This window comes from Coptis chinensis, chromosome 2, assembly GCF_015680905.1.
Source record: "Coptis chinensis isolate HL-2020 chromosome 2, ASM1568090v1, whole genome shotgun sequence".
Taxonomy (NCBI): Eukaryota; Viridiplantae; Streptophyta; class Magnoliopsida; order Ranunculales; family Ranunculaceae; genus Coptis; species Coptis chinensis.
In genome coordinates, this window is record NC_141457.1 from 102,096,568 (window position 1) to 102,108,737 (window position 12,170).

At 36.2% G+C, this 12,170-nt stretch overlaps 2 protein-coding genes across 4 annotated transcripts; one reads left to right on the forward strand and one right to left on the reverse strand.

Annotated features, from left to right (window-relative positions):
* The first annotated feature begins 1,763 nt into the window (after positions 1 to 1,763).
* On the forward strand, positions 1,764 to 6,232 carry LOC147519758 (5'-methylthioadenosine/S-adenosylhomocysteine nucleosidase-like). Its single transcript, XM_086591311.1, has 8 exons — positions 1,764 to 2,121; positions 2,205 to 2,268; positions 2,382 to 2,473; positions 2,641 to 2,747; positions 3,276 to 3,350; positions 3,897 to 3,971; positions 5,112 to 5,204; positions 5,728 to 6,232. Exons 1-8 carry the CDS (start codon positions 2,037 to 2,039, stop codon positions 5,923 to 5,925), a joined length of 789 nt encoding a protein of 262 aa, XP_086447437.1. The 5' UTR covers positions 1,764 to 2,036; the 3' UTR covers positions 5,926 to 6,232.
* A 1,070-nt stretch (positions 6,233 to 7,302) lies between these two features.
* On the reverse strand, positions 7,303 to 11,796 carry LOC147519759 (uncharacterized). 3 transcript variants are annotated; one of them, XM_086591314.1, is made up of 13 exons: positions 11,150 to 11,796; positions 10,717 to 10,886; positions 10,555 to 10,609; positions 10,263 to 10,369; positions 10,030 to 10,177; positions 9,660 to 9,936; positions 9,508 to 9,574; positions 9,333 to 9,417; positions 9,146 to 9,212; positions 9,002 to 9,059; positions 8,493 to 8,858; positions 8,182 to 8,409; positions 7,303 to 8,040 (listed from the first exon to the last, which is right to left on the reverse strand). In XM_086591314.1, the coding sequence occupies exons 1-13, from the start codon at positions 11,256 to 11,258 to the stop codon at positions 7,645 to 7,647; spliced, it is 2,133 nt and encodes a 710-aa protein (XP_086447440.1). In that variant the 5' UTR covers positions 11,259 to 11,796; the 3' UTR covers positions 7,303 to 7,644. The 3 variants fall into 3 exon arrangements, with proteins under 3 accessions (XP_086447440.1, XP_086447438.1, XP_086447439.1); XM_086591312.1 differs by having other exon boundaries at positions 10,030 to 10,174; positions 11,150 to 11,637; XM_086591313.1 differs by having other exon boundaries at positions 7,303 to 8,034; positions 11,150 to 11,637.
* Positions 11,797 to 12,170: the final 374 nt, after the last annotated feature.

Here is a 12,170-nt window from a genome sequence, read left to right on the forward strand (position 1 = left end):
TTATCTTTCATATTATAGTGACACATAGGAGAGAAAAAAAACTAACTCTCATGTTATAGTGCCACATAGGAGAGAGAAAATCCTTCATTAGATGTCTCTGCTTTAGTATATAGATAATAGATAATTCCTGTTTTAATTAGATATGCTAGATTTTCCGGAGAGGAATTTCCATTTTAATAGGAGAATGATTCCTGCTTTAATTAGAAATGCTAGAATTTGTTTTAATAAGATATGAATTCCCGTTATAATAGGAGAGAAATTCCTATTGTAAAAAAAGATTTTCGTTTTTCAAATAGGATAGAAATTCCCGTTTTAATAGGAGATGACGTGGAATTTGAATAGAGCTTGAAAAATACCCTTTGTGGGAGCTGTAATATTAAGACTAGCTTGTAGGCCCGTGCATACGCACCGACTCTTTTGAAACATTTAGATTTAAAAAAAAAATAGTACTACCGTTTTAGTCGCTAACCCGTTTTAATTTTCTAACAAATTGTTTTTAATGAAGTTTTAAAAACCTGTTTTTTCAATTGGGACAGAGATTCTGTTTTAATAGAAGAAAGATTCCCGCTTTAATTAGAAGTGTTAGAATTTGTTTTAATAGAAGAGAAATTCCCGTTGTAAAAAAAGATTTCCATTTTTCAAATAAGAGAGAAATTTATGTTTTAATAGGAGATGATGTGGAAAAAAGTGTGAGTTCAAGTTGAGTTCTACTCAGTTTCTTTGTTTGGGTGTTCAAATTTGGGCCCAGGCCTTTGTCTACATTCTTATTACATTTTCAAGGCCCGCTAGTTTTCCTAAAGCCCATAATCACTAAAGTAAGTTTTCATTATGGGCTTATGGGGGTAGACAAATAGGGGTGGAACTCAGGCAGGTTGGGTCGGGTTGAGGCCTAACCTCGAAGTTTCAAATACTTTAACCCCTAGCCCATAACCAAACCCTAGTTAGACTTTAAATTTTTAGCCCAAATTCAAGCCCAACCAAAATATGTCAACCCAAGCCCAATTCGGATTGGTCAATTGTAAACTTTTTTGGAAATTAAGAAATAAATAATATCGAAATTGCAATCTTCTAACAATATCAAAGATATTTGATTATTTGAAAGGAAACTAATATGATTGATTCCATTACTATCTATAAAATGGATATTCGCAACCTAATTTTTGATAAAAATAGAAGGAATGGCAAATATACTACACTAGCTTGTAGGCCCGTGCATACGCACTAGTTTTTTGAAAACATTTAGATTTTTTTTAGAAAATTGAGACTATCGTTTTAGTCGCTAACCTATTTTAATTTCCTAACAAATTATTTTAATCAAGTCTTAAAAACCCGTTTTAATTTCTTAACAAATTGTTTTAATTATATTTTAAAACTCCGTGTTTTTTAATTGGGAGAGGGATACCATTTTAATTTGGAAATAAAAAGTTTTTATGATACTATTTGAGTTTTGGTTTTAAAAAGAAAAGAGATTCCCGTTCGAAATTGGATTCTAAAAAGAAAAGAGTTTTCCGTTTTAAATTAACTTAAGTTGATGACGTGAAATTTTAATAGAGCTCGAAAAATATCCCTTGTAAGAGCTTTAATATTAAGATATAGATATAAATGTAGATATAGATTTTGAAAACGTCAAATATATACATCCGATATAACCGATTAAATCACCAATTAATCGGGCATATTGCTCGATTAGTTTCGAAAACCGATTTTAACTGCTTAGTGCCGTAGTGTACACTTTAAGATGGGTGAATTAGAATTTGAAAACCAATCCATTAATTGTGGGCATCTAATCTAATCCAAGTATCCAACACAAACAATCCCTCCGGTATCCCAAATCTCTGGAATTTCAGATATTAACTCTAAACAAAAGACGGGCCCACAAATAGAAAATAGAAAACCATTGGATGGATCTCACTTGCGACGTGTCCTTTTATTTTTCCCCTCACTCTCTCTCTCTCTCGAGTGTTTTTTGGTGACGTTGAACTCGATTCAACACTTCGTCTCTAAGAAAAGTAGAGAGAGAGAAGAAGAAAAAGGACATGGCTCCTCACGGCGAAACCAGTAGTGACCATGGAGTTATTGAAGCTGAAAAAATACCTATTAAAACTATCGTTATCATCATCGGTACTATTTTTTTTTTTTTTTTTTAGTTACTATACTATTATTATTTTGTATTATTATTAACTGAATATATTTTGTTCTGGTAGCTATGCAAACTGAAGCACTTCCGCTCGTAACCAAATTCCAGTTATCAGAAGACATCGATTCAGTGTCAGTTATTTTTTTCTTTTCGCTATCAATAATTTATCGATTAAAAATATGACGTATTAAAGTTGTATAATAATAATAATAATAATAATAATAATAATAACTGTTTTGTTCAGGTTTCCAAAAGGAGTCCCATGGGTTAGATATCATGGTATTTACAAGGATTTGAATATTAATATTATCTGGCCTGGAAAAGACGGTGTTTTAGGTATGTCCTTTCGCCTGCTTTTATTTCTTTTCCTTTGTTCAATCCACAACTGCCGTGGCTCCTTGGGTGAGGACTAGTAAATAATAAGAATGCAGGATGCAACAATATGTATCAGACATAGTTTACTATATTTTTAATGTCTGGTTATCTCTGAAATCATCCCCCAGGGGTTGATAGTGTGGGCACAGTTTCAGCATCACTTGTCACATATGCTTCTATCCAAGCATTACAGCCAGATCTTATCATAAATGCAGGGACTTCTGGTGGCTTTAAGGTATTCTTGAATTGCTATCTCCCCCTTCCCCTCTTTTGTTAGGATTCGAATGCCATCTCTGAGGATTGTTTTGTTTCTTTCTCCTTTCTCCTACACCACGTCTTAGACATTTGCTGTACTTATTTCTTTAAGATGATAAAATTGTCAATGTGGTCATCATTGCAGTTAGGTCTGTAAATACTCTCCTTTCACTGTCCATTACTTTCAACCCATACATGCACCAAAAACCTTCAACTTTTTTTAATCTTACTTTATAATACCTCGCTCCTGTCTTCTGTAGATAGGGGAGTACATGTTAATCTATTAAACTTCTAATATCCAAGTATCATATTTTGAACTGAACCAGTGCCATCAATTTCTCGAAGCGTGTGGATGTATGGTAGTTTAATCTCTCTAGTTTTTGAATAGTCTGGTTTGGGATTTTGGGATATACAATGTCTGTGTATCATGTTGTAACTACTAAGTATTAACAATTGCGTTGTTAGTGAAATGGTGGAAAAATGAACTCATTAATTACTGAATGTTCAGGCAAAAGGAGCCTGCATTGGAGATGTATTCCTAGTCTCTGGTGTTGCTTTTCATGATAGAAGGATCCCTATACCAGTAAGTGTCCTCTTTTATTTTTGGCGTTGTCTGTAAAATATTCAATATTTATACTTGCCTATTATTTAACTACCGGTACACTGATTTGTTAATGTACCTTTATGAACGTGGGGGCCTTTCTAAAATTGTATTTGTAAGTAGTAAGCGCCTTTTGTTATAAAGTGTGGGGGAAAGGTCAAGTACAGTTGGAAGCTTCAATCAGTTAAAAACATACTATTAAAACAACCCAAATCCTAGGGTTTGTACATCTCAATCAGAGAAATCGCTTTAAAGAACAGTTGATAGAAGCAAGTATACTATATGGACTAATATCATCAACACTTGTCATCATTTGCATACAAGCTGAGACAACATGTTTTATTCGAAACTTGCATTGAAGAAATAATTGAAATCTTCCAAGAGAAAAGATGACAGATCACACAATTCTTTCCATGTCTACCTGCACATTAGCGTCCCAACATATTTTCTCCAACAATATAATGTGCCCAAGGTTCTTAGGAAATTCTTATAAAGATATTTAAGTTATGTCATTTTTGTCTTCTACAGGTTTTTGATCAGTATGGTATCTGTGGAAAGGAGACCCTTTCAACACCTAATTTGTTGAAGGAAGTTAACCTGAAGGTAAGTGTTGTGTCTGCGATTTACTAAGACAGTTATCCAGTCCTTTGCCCCTTTTCTCTTTTTCTGTTCTCCTGGGAATTTTGTTGAAGATAGGAAAGAGGAGGAGACCATGACTGTTATTTTGCAAAAATCAAGCTTAGGTTTGGAAGAATCCTACCAGATTCTATTGATAATTAAGTTCTAGTGTCAGAGGCATCATCACCAAGTGCCTGAGATTCTGTAAAGTAAAAAAATATGGAACTCCTTTTATAATTGCGCATATTTGCTAGCATATAATCTGCTTGTCTGCCTGTCTTAACGTGCTGTGAGGATTGATTCTTTCGAGCTGCTAAATGGTTTACTTGGATTGTTCTGATTTGCCAATTCTAGTCTCTGAGCTTTTGTTAGAATTATAACATATAATATGGATCTGTGATAATATTCTGCACAAAAGTCCATGTGCACCAAGTATCCATATGGAAAAACTCCACCATAACCTACAATGTTAGGTTTGAGAGAACCATCTGAGTTGACCCCCTCTTGTGTGGCTGTATTGTATGTTGGATGGGGATGTGTCTTTACTGCACCAAAGTGTTTGTGACCCTAACTTTGATAGGGAAAGGCCGTTATAGGAGAATTTTTGAACCGGGATTTTACTACAGCAATCCTGATCATTTCATAGTCTTACTTGAGTCCTATGATATTCTATGATCTGTCATCATCAACTTCAGTAGACTGTGGTCCGTGTAATGAATTTGCATTTACTTTTTGTTCAAAACTGAGGTGCTCAGCTCATGGCAAGTGATTCTCCAAAAGGAGGCACCACATGTATATGCATGAAAATCATAAGAATCATCTTTCTTCAACCAAGTCTCTTGGTAAACGCAAAGGAGAGTACGAAGTTGGATGTTGGATGTGGTGTGGTCAAAGTGGCATGCCACACATACACAAGCATAACCATAATTCGAAAATGTGGTGTACTTCGTCATATGCAATTTATTACATTGAGTGGATAATAAGATTCATATCGATAGTGCATTGGAAACCCATTGTTCAGTTTTTTTTTTTTTTTTTTTTTTTGCTTGGTGACTTTGAGGTGATCACATCATCTTGCATTAAAAGTATTTGGGAGCTCAGTGGATTTTTGTGTGCATTTTGCAGGTTGGAAAGTTGTCTACTGGAGATTCTCTTGATATGTCCCCCCAAGATGAAGCAGCAATCATTGCAAACGATGCAACTGTCAAAGATATGGAGGTACTATTATTATTTTCACCCCCATATGGCTTTATTGCCATGTAAAATTTACTGCAGAAAATTGATGCATCTACCGCGGACTGATCTTATTTATTCGATGGAATGTTAATAAAGCAAGAGATGTTAAATATCAATTGTTTTAAGTTGTCTTATTTCCATACATGTGACAGTTCTGCTCTATATTCAGTTTGAAATGGTAGCAAGACAGTCTTGGGCCATTGTACCTCCCATAAACACTGCAGTACTGCCACAAAATCTGATTCATCTGAAATGGAACATCTTACTGTTTTCCTTGATCATTTTACTTGCCCAACCCATTGATTAATGAACCACATGCTCATGTCTGAATCCACACAAGATGGGGAAGAATGTTTAGCTGTAATACTTTCTATGTATATGCAGATATGCCTGTGTTTAGCATGCAAATTATTTTTTGTGGTGATGATTCAAGGTGTAATGCGTGTTTGTTATGGTGTTATGGTTAGTTGATGATCAAGTTTAATGTTGCCGTTGATTGTCTTAGGGAGCAGCTGTAGCCTATGTAGCAGATCTCTTGTCTGTGCCAGCAATATTTATAAAAGCTATTACCGATATTGTCGATGGTGATAAACCAACCGCAGAAGAATTCCTACAGAATTTAGTAGCTGTAACTGCTGCACTTGATCAATCCGTCACCGAAGTTGTAGATTTCGTAAGCGGAAAGTGTATTTCTGAACTCTGAGGTATATGATTTATCATCCTCTAAGCGTTATTTTGATAAGATATATGACGAAACTTAGGCTTATGACCTTCGTTCAGTACGGCTAGCTTGATCTTCGCATCTTGTAAACAATGAGGCCAGTTTAAATGGAAGGTCACCAAGTGAAATGGAGAGACTGCCTTATTAAGTCATTGATTATTTGAGATATACTCAATTTGCCTCCCTGTTTCATTAGAGCATTTGCTCTGCCCGGGGGACATATTTTTGTAAAATGCTCATTATTGTGTAGCATCGGCTATTATATTTATAAACTGGGCTATATTTGTTATATCATCATATTTGAGTATAAATCATGATGGTTTACTAAATTTTTCACTGTTAGAGCATCTCTAGGTGGTGGTAGTATTACCTCCAAATTTGAAGGCGAATTTTGAAGAAATTGGACGCAAATCTGTATGTAGGGTCTATCATGCGCCATTGGTAATGTCGCACGCCAGTATCACTATCGCCCTAAAAAATTTTAAAAAAAAACCCACGCGACATTCCCGTTGTCATGCCAAATTGAAAAGTCAAAATATAAATTAACCCACACAACATTGGCAATGGCACGCAATGTTAGTAATGGTGCAGCATGCTGATCAAAGTAAAAAAAAAATGCAGTATGCTGGTCAAAGTAAAAAAAAAAATTTGGGTGACATTAGGAGAGGCGTGCGACGGTTCGAAGTGATGAGTTCACTTAATTTTCATTAGTAGTAGTTCTAAACTAATCTTTAATCTGTGTTATACTATTGATTATCTGGACTTAGATCCACGAGCCTACAAGAAAATGTAGGACAAACGGGCAAAATGGTATATATGAGCTGATGATGATGATGATATAGGTGCCGACTAGCAAAGTCGGTAAAACCTTTGGGTGATGATACCAAAGGTCTAGGGCTCGAACCCCACCAGCATCAAAGAGTAGTCCAAAGGAATTGATAGGTAAAAATCCTTAACCGTTGCAATTTTGAAATGGAATGAAGTTCCTCACTGTTAGGGGTTTAGCGGAGGAAGTACCTGCCTGATCAAGATCTTTTCTTGTAAAGTTAACAAATTTGCAGTTTAAACAAGCACAACCAGCATATAGCGCAAAGAGTTACTTTTAATGTTTTCACGATGGACATGTGCACCACACTAGCCAAAAAGAATGATTTTAACGAAAGGAAAAAGTTGGCATTTCTAGCGCACCATAGGAGCTTATAATTTAAGATACGATATTGCATGAGATCAGAAAGTTAGCTAAGACACTTCCAGAATGGTCTCCACCACTTATGGCGTGATAGCTAGAGTACCACACTGAGAGGTTCAAGAACCCAAACAATCAAGATCACTGACTACTCACTGAGACTGAGACACCCATTTGTGATAACAGACACCTTTGGTGTGAATGACTAATTTTGAACTGTTTTTGAGGTATAGTATTTCTCAAAGGATGTAAATAATGTACTCTTACATAATGCTGTGTACCTGTGAGATTAATTGAATTGAGGTTATTCTTGGTTACTGCTGTTGTCACTCTGTGGCTTTAGGCCCCCTTGTTTGCTGCTTGTCTAACTTTCCATGATCTTCCACTTAAAGAAGGCTAGATAAGAATCAAGTCATATCTAATTATTGTCCGCTCCAGACACTATACGAAGCTGCACAATGAGCATCATTTTGTGTCGCAGATAAAGGAAAAATAAATGTCAATAGTGCAATATCTCATCTTGGTAACAACTGTTCAGTATTGCGGAATAACTGCATGTGTGATGCACCGTTGTAGTGGGACCGAATACCAACATCATCATAGCCACTGTATAAGTGATGCTGCTGCCTCTGCCCCATGGAAGATGAGGCTGGTGAGACTAGTAGATGTTGCGGTCTGGAGGGAAACTTTGTGCCTACGAAATCCATAGATTGGAGAGAGGCAGGCTGTGTGCCGTGGGATGCAGACGCCTCATCTCTCCCATTTTGCCACTTAGATACATTGGAAATGATTCCTTCAGTTCCATACTGGAATGCCAGCTGAGTTGCCCATGTCGGATGTGGTTGCTGTTGCTTTGCTGATCCTGCATGACCCGTATGTTGAGGGCCACCGTGATATTGAGGTACCTGCAACTGCACAACCAATTACCAATAAGACACATAGCAACAGCTTTAAATTATTTGCAAGGACTTAACCAACTATAAACTACCACGTCATAATAAGCCCTGATTCTGCATATATCTATTGCAATTTCGCAAAGAAAAAGAGCGGACCTGATGCCCTTCTGGCACTTTCAGTAGGCTGGGATGCAGAGATGAATACCAGGTATTGGGGAGAGAGAAAGGCATGGGTGATTGATTTTGGGTGATCAAGTGGAGGTTAGGGCCATGAAGTTGTACTGCAGAGTCCCCTCCTCCACGTTGATTAGTTTTGTCGTTAAAAGCCTTAGATACAGAACCATCACCACCACCGTCGACTGACAAGGACAGGAAATCACAACTCTGCCAAGAAACATAATCCTTTAACGACAGTTGAAGTAAGTCTATAAGGTTAAAGAGTTTTGATTGATAAAATAAAAAGTAACCTGTTTTTGCAATGAACAATTCCCAGATGTCTTAGAAGTCTGTTGGTCTTGCTGTTGCCTCTGGTCCTGTATAATTTTACCTGGCATTTCATCTGGATTCCTCATACCATCTCCTACTGGGAAAACCCCATGCATACCATTCATACTAAATGCGGAGAAAACTCTGTTTAAACCATCTACTTTAACATCATTGGTTCTTGTGATGCCAAGTCCTGGTATTTCATTTAGTTTCAACTGATAGGAAGGAACTGGCCACCTGGCCTTATTATTCTCTGTGGTTCGATAGGCTTGAATGAGATAACTTATGTACACATGGGTAGCACATCTCTTCCATGATTTCCTACTTTGACTTGATGCTGGGTGAACCTGTGAAATCAAGGCATTGAGAAAACAAGAGTCATGAAACAGGTTGAAAGCAAGTGTTCATGAAAAGTAGACAGTTTCGTCGAATAGGATAGAAAACTAATGGACTTGTAAGCTTTGCTCCGAAGTAGGAAATCCCATTTCACCTTTTCTGTCGCCAAATAATTTCCAGTTGAACCAAGTCCAGCCATGCCAGTAGAAGACCTGAGAACTTTTACATCAGCGTCCAGAAAGAAAGTAGTGAAATTATTCTCTAAAGAGGGAAAAAATAAGAAAAACGAAAAGATTACCGCGTCAAGAGACCGTGAACATCGCTGTTATTCATTGTTGACAATGCAGGCCATAATGCTAGATTTCCTATTATTAAGCATCCAATTAAGAAAGGATCAGAAGATTGGCAATTGGAGTTGTGGCGTGACAAAACTGCCATGTTTGGAATGCATTTAATTAATTTAGTTCAGGAAACAGCATATGTACCTTCTATATATGCACTATGCCTACTGCTTTGTTGTGCATTCTTGATGGGCTGCAAATGGTCATGCTCTGCTGCAATAAAAGTAACCTGCAAATAGATACCTTGCATCATTGTTGTTGTGAACGAAATCGCATTCCTTGGGACTTAGTGTCATTCGTTTTATATGATGGCACATACCGGATACAACCCATTTAGTTGTTTGTGTTCATGATGGTCGGATGTATGTGGTACTGACCGTGGTAATCTGGTACAGGAACAAGGATGGGAAAGATCAATGTACTAATACTACTTCGTGTTATAATACGCTGTTATACAAAAGAAATTCATACCCAGTTCCATCACTTCCATGACACAGTTGGGATGAAACACGCAACTTTGCAGCATCACCAGATGGCATATCACATGTATGATCACTCCTGGATGCTAGAGGAACCTTTTCGGGATTTTCTTGAGCAGTTGATAGATCCAAATCCAAGTTGAATTTCTGGCCCCCAGATACATTACGTTGTTCCAGAACAGAAGATTTAGACAAAGAATTATGTCTAGCAGTTTCTCCAACTGATATATTTACCATTGCTGTAGACTTTGAGCCCTCCATTCTTTCAGCTACAGAATCAAACAAATCTTTCAACACCAAAACGGTACACTAAAAACAACAGTAAGTAAGCAGAGATAAGCCCCAGGAATATGAGAATAGACCTTCAGAAGTGAATGTATCCTTAACAGGCTTGTTATCAGCGAACATGCTGGCCAATGAATTCAAGGCTTCTACAACTTCCTCCTCATCTTTGGTGATTGGGCCATTTGTAGCTTGGCTTGCTGAACAGTTTGAGCCATCTCCTACCTTCTGTGAAACAATTAAACTTTCTACTCAATTGCAGAAATAGAAACAAGATAAAATTTGCCGAATACAGTTTCTGACGACTACTAACCTTGTTCTTCTTCAATTTCTTTAAGTGAGATAATTCTGTTTCCTTCAACAAATGACAGAGCTTCTTGGAAGGTGGAGAAACAACACCACGGCTACGCTTGTTCATTGCTGCAAGAGAATCAATAGAATGCCAAATTACATTACATAAACGCTAGAAGAAAATTCCTCGAAAAAAATATACCGATAATGTTAGCATTTATTGTCACTTTATTGACATTGAAACAATACATTTATAGCCATTTCTAAAATCTAATAAGAAAAACCATTTTTCAGAGAAAATAAAATTCACATACCTGAACGTAGCTTCCGAGGAATGGAAGAATTACCAACGACATGTTGATCAATTGGCTGAAAAACAACAAAAACAAAATTATTCAAAAAAAATAATAATAATAATAATACAGATATGAGTCACTCTTATCTATGTGTCTTGTTGGAATTGACTAGTGACAAACCTTTCTGTGAAGCTTAATTCTTTTAGTACCAAAACTAGCGGAAGAAGGCGGTGGGGGCAAATCATCTTCTCCTTGAGACCCACCACCATCCATTTTTCTTGAACACACACCACTAACTTTATCTTTCTTTGATATCTCCACAATATCAATGTCCCCACCACCATTCACAGCTACAAAATCACAACACCATAGTACAATAAGAATAAATCAAGAAAGAAACACTACTCCTAAATTTTTATCTATCTACAAACTCACTCTTATCACTTTAAAAAAAAAAAAAAAAAAAAAAACTTCCAAACAAAAATATTAATAATTAATATAAAGTCAGACAGATGGAGACAAAGAGACAAGTTATGTTTTCTGTCTCTTTTGTCAAAAAATAAATTGAAGCAGAAAACAAAAAACATATAATTAAGGAGAGTTTAGTAATTACAATAGGAAAGTTTGTGCTTTGATGATTGCTGCTTATTTGGCGTTGAGAATGTACTAGCACTACTCTTGCAACGCTTCATTGGCTTGTCCATTTTCTTTGACAATGACATATCTATGGAAAAATTTATACTTTTTCCTCTATTTTAAGTTATCAAATGAAAGAGTGAGAAAGCAGTTAAGATTTGTTCAATATGCATGAAGTTTTTTCCACCGTAAAAACAGCCAAAAAATGGGATTTGACAAAAGAAACGAGTTTTTTTCTTTCACTCTCTCTCTCTGTCTGATCAGTCTACAGAAGAACAAGAAGGAGCAAATAGTAACGTTTCAGATAAAGGAAAAATTATATCAGATATATTAATAAGAAAAATCCATCTTTATAAAAAGCTTCAACAAGGCCGCAAGTTTCTAGAAAAACATAGACTATAATAAGAAGCTTATTTAGATCTTCATAAATACTTTAACAAATCACGTAAACATGAAAACCCATCTTTCATTTGATGAACAGTAGTGTAAGAAAAAGAAGGTGAGAAGTAGGAATGAATATAGTGATTTGAGAAGAAGAGATGAGTTTCTGCGGTTTGGTTTTAGAGAGAAGAATGATGGGCTGGTGTTATTAGGAGGAAGAGAGCAGAAGAAGAAGATCTCTGTGCTAGTATTATTATTCCTTCTTTGTATATAAAAGAAAAAAAGAGGAGCTGCTTGTTCACTTCTGCTGCGAATCTAATGCATCCGAAACGCCCTTTTCTCACTGTCTTTATTGTAGGGTTTTTATCACCTGCTCCTCTTTTCTATTTTATTCTGCTACAAACTATTTGCCAAATAAGCCTTTTGGAGTTTTTTTTTTAAAAACATGTTATGGGCATGAAAGTAGTTGCTGTCCATTCAAGTGCAAGTTTTCAATGGTACCCATGTCAATCTTGTGGGCAACAAGGGTCATTGAAAATAGAAGCTCCCAATATTAAGATTCCTAAAGAAAAAGGTTGTCCTTTCAATGAGTGGTTTGAGTTTCTTTTTCATTTTTT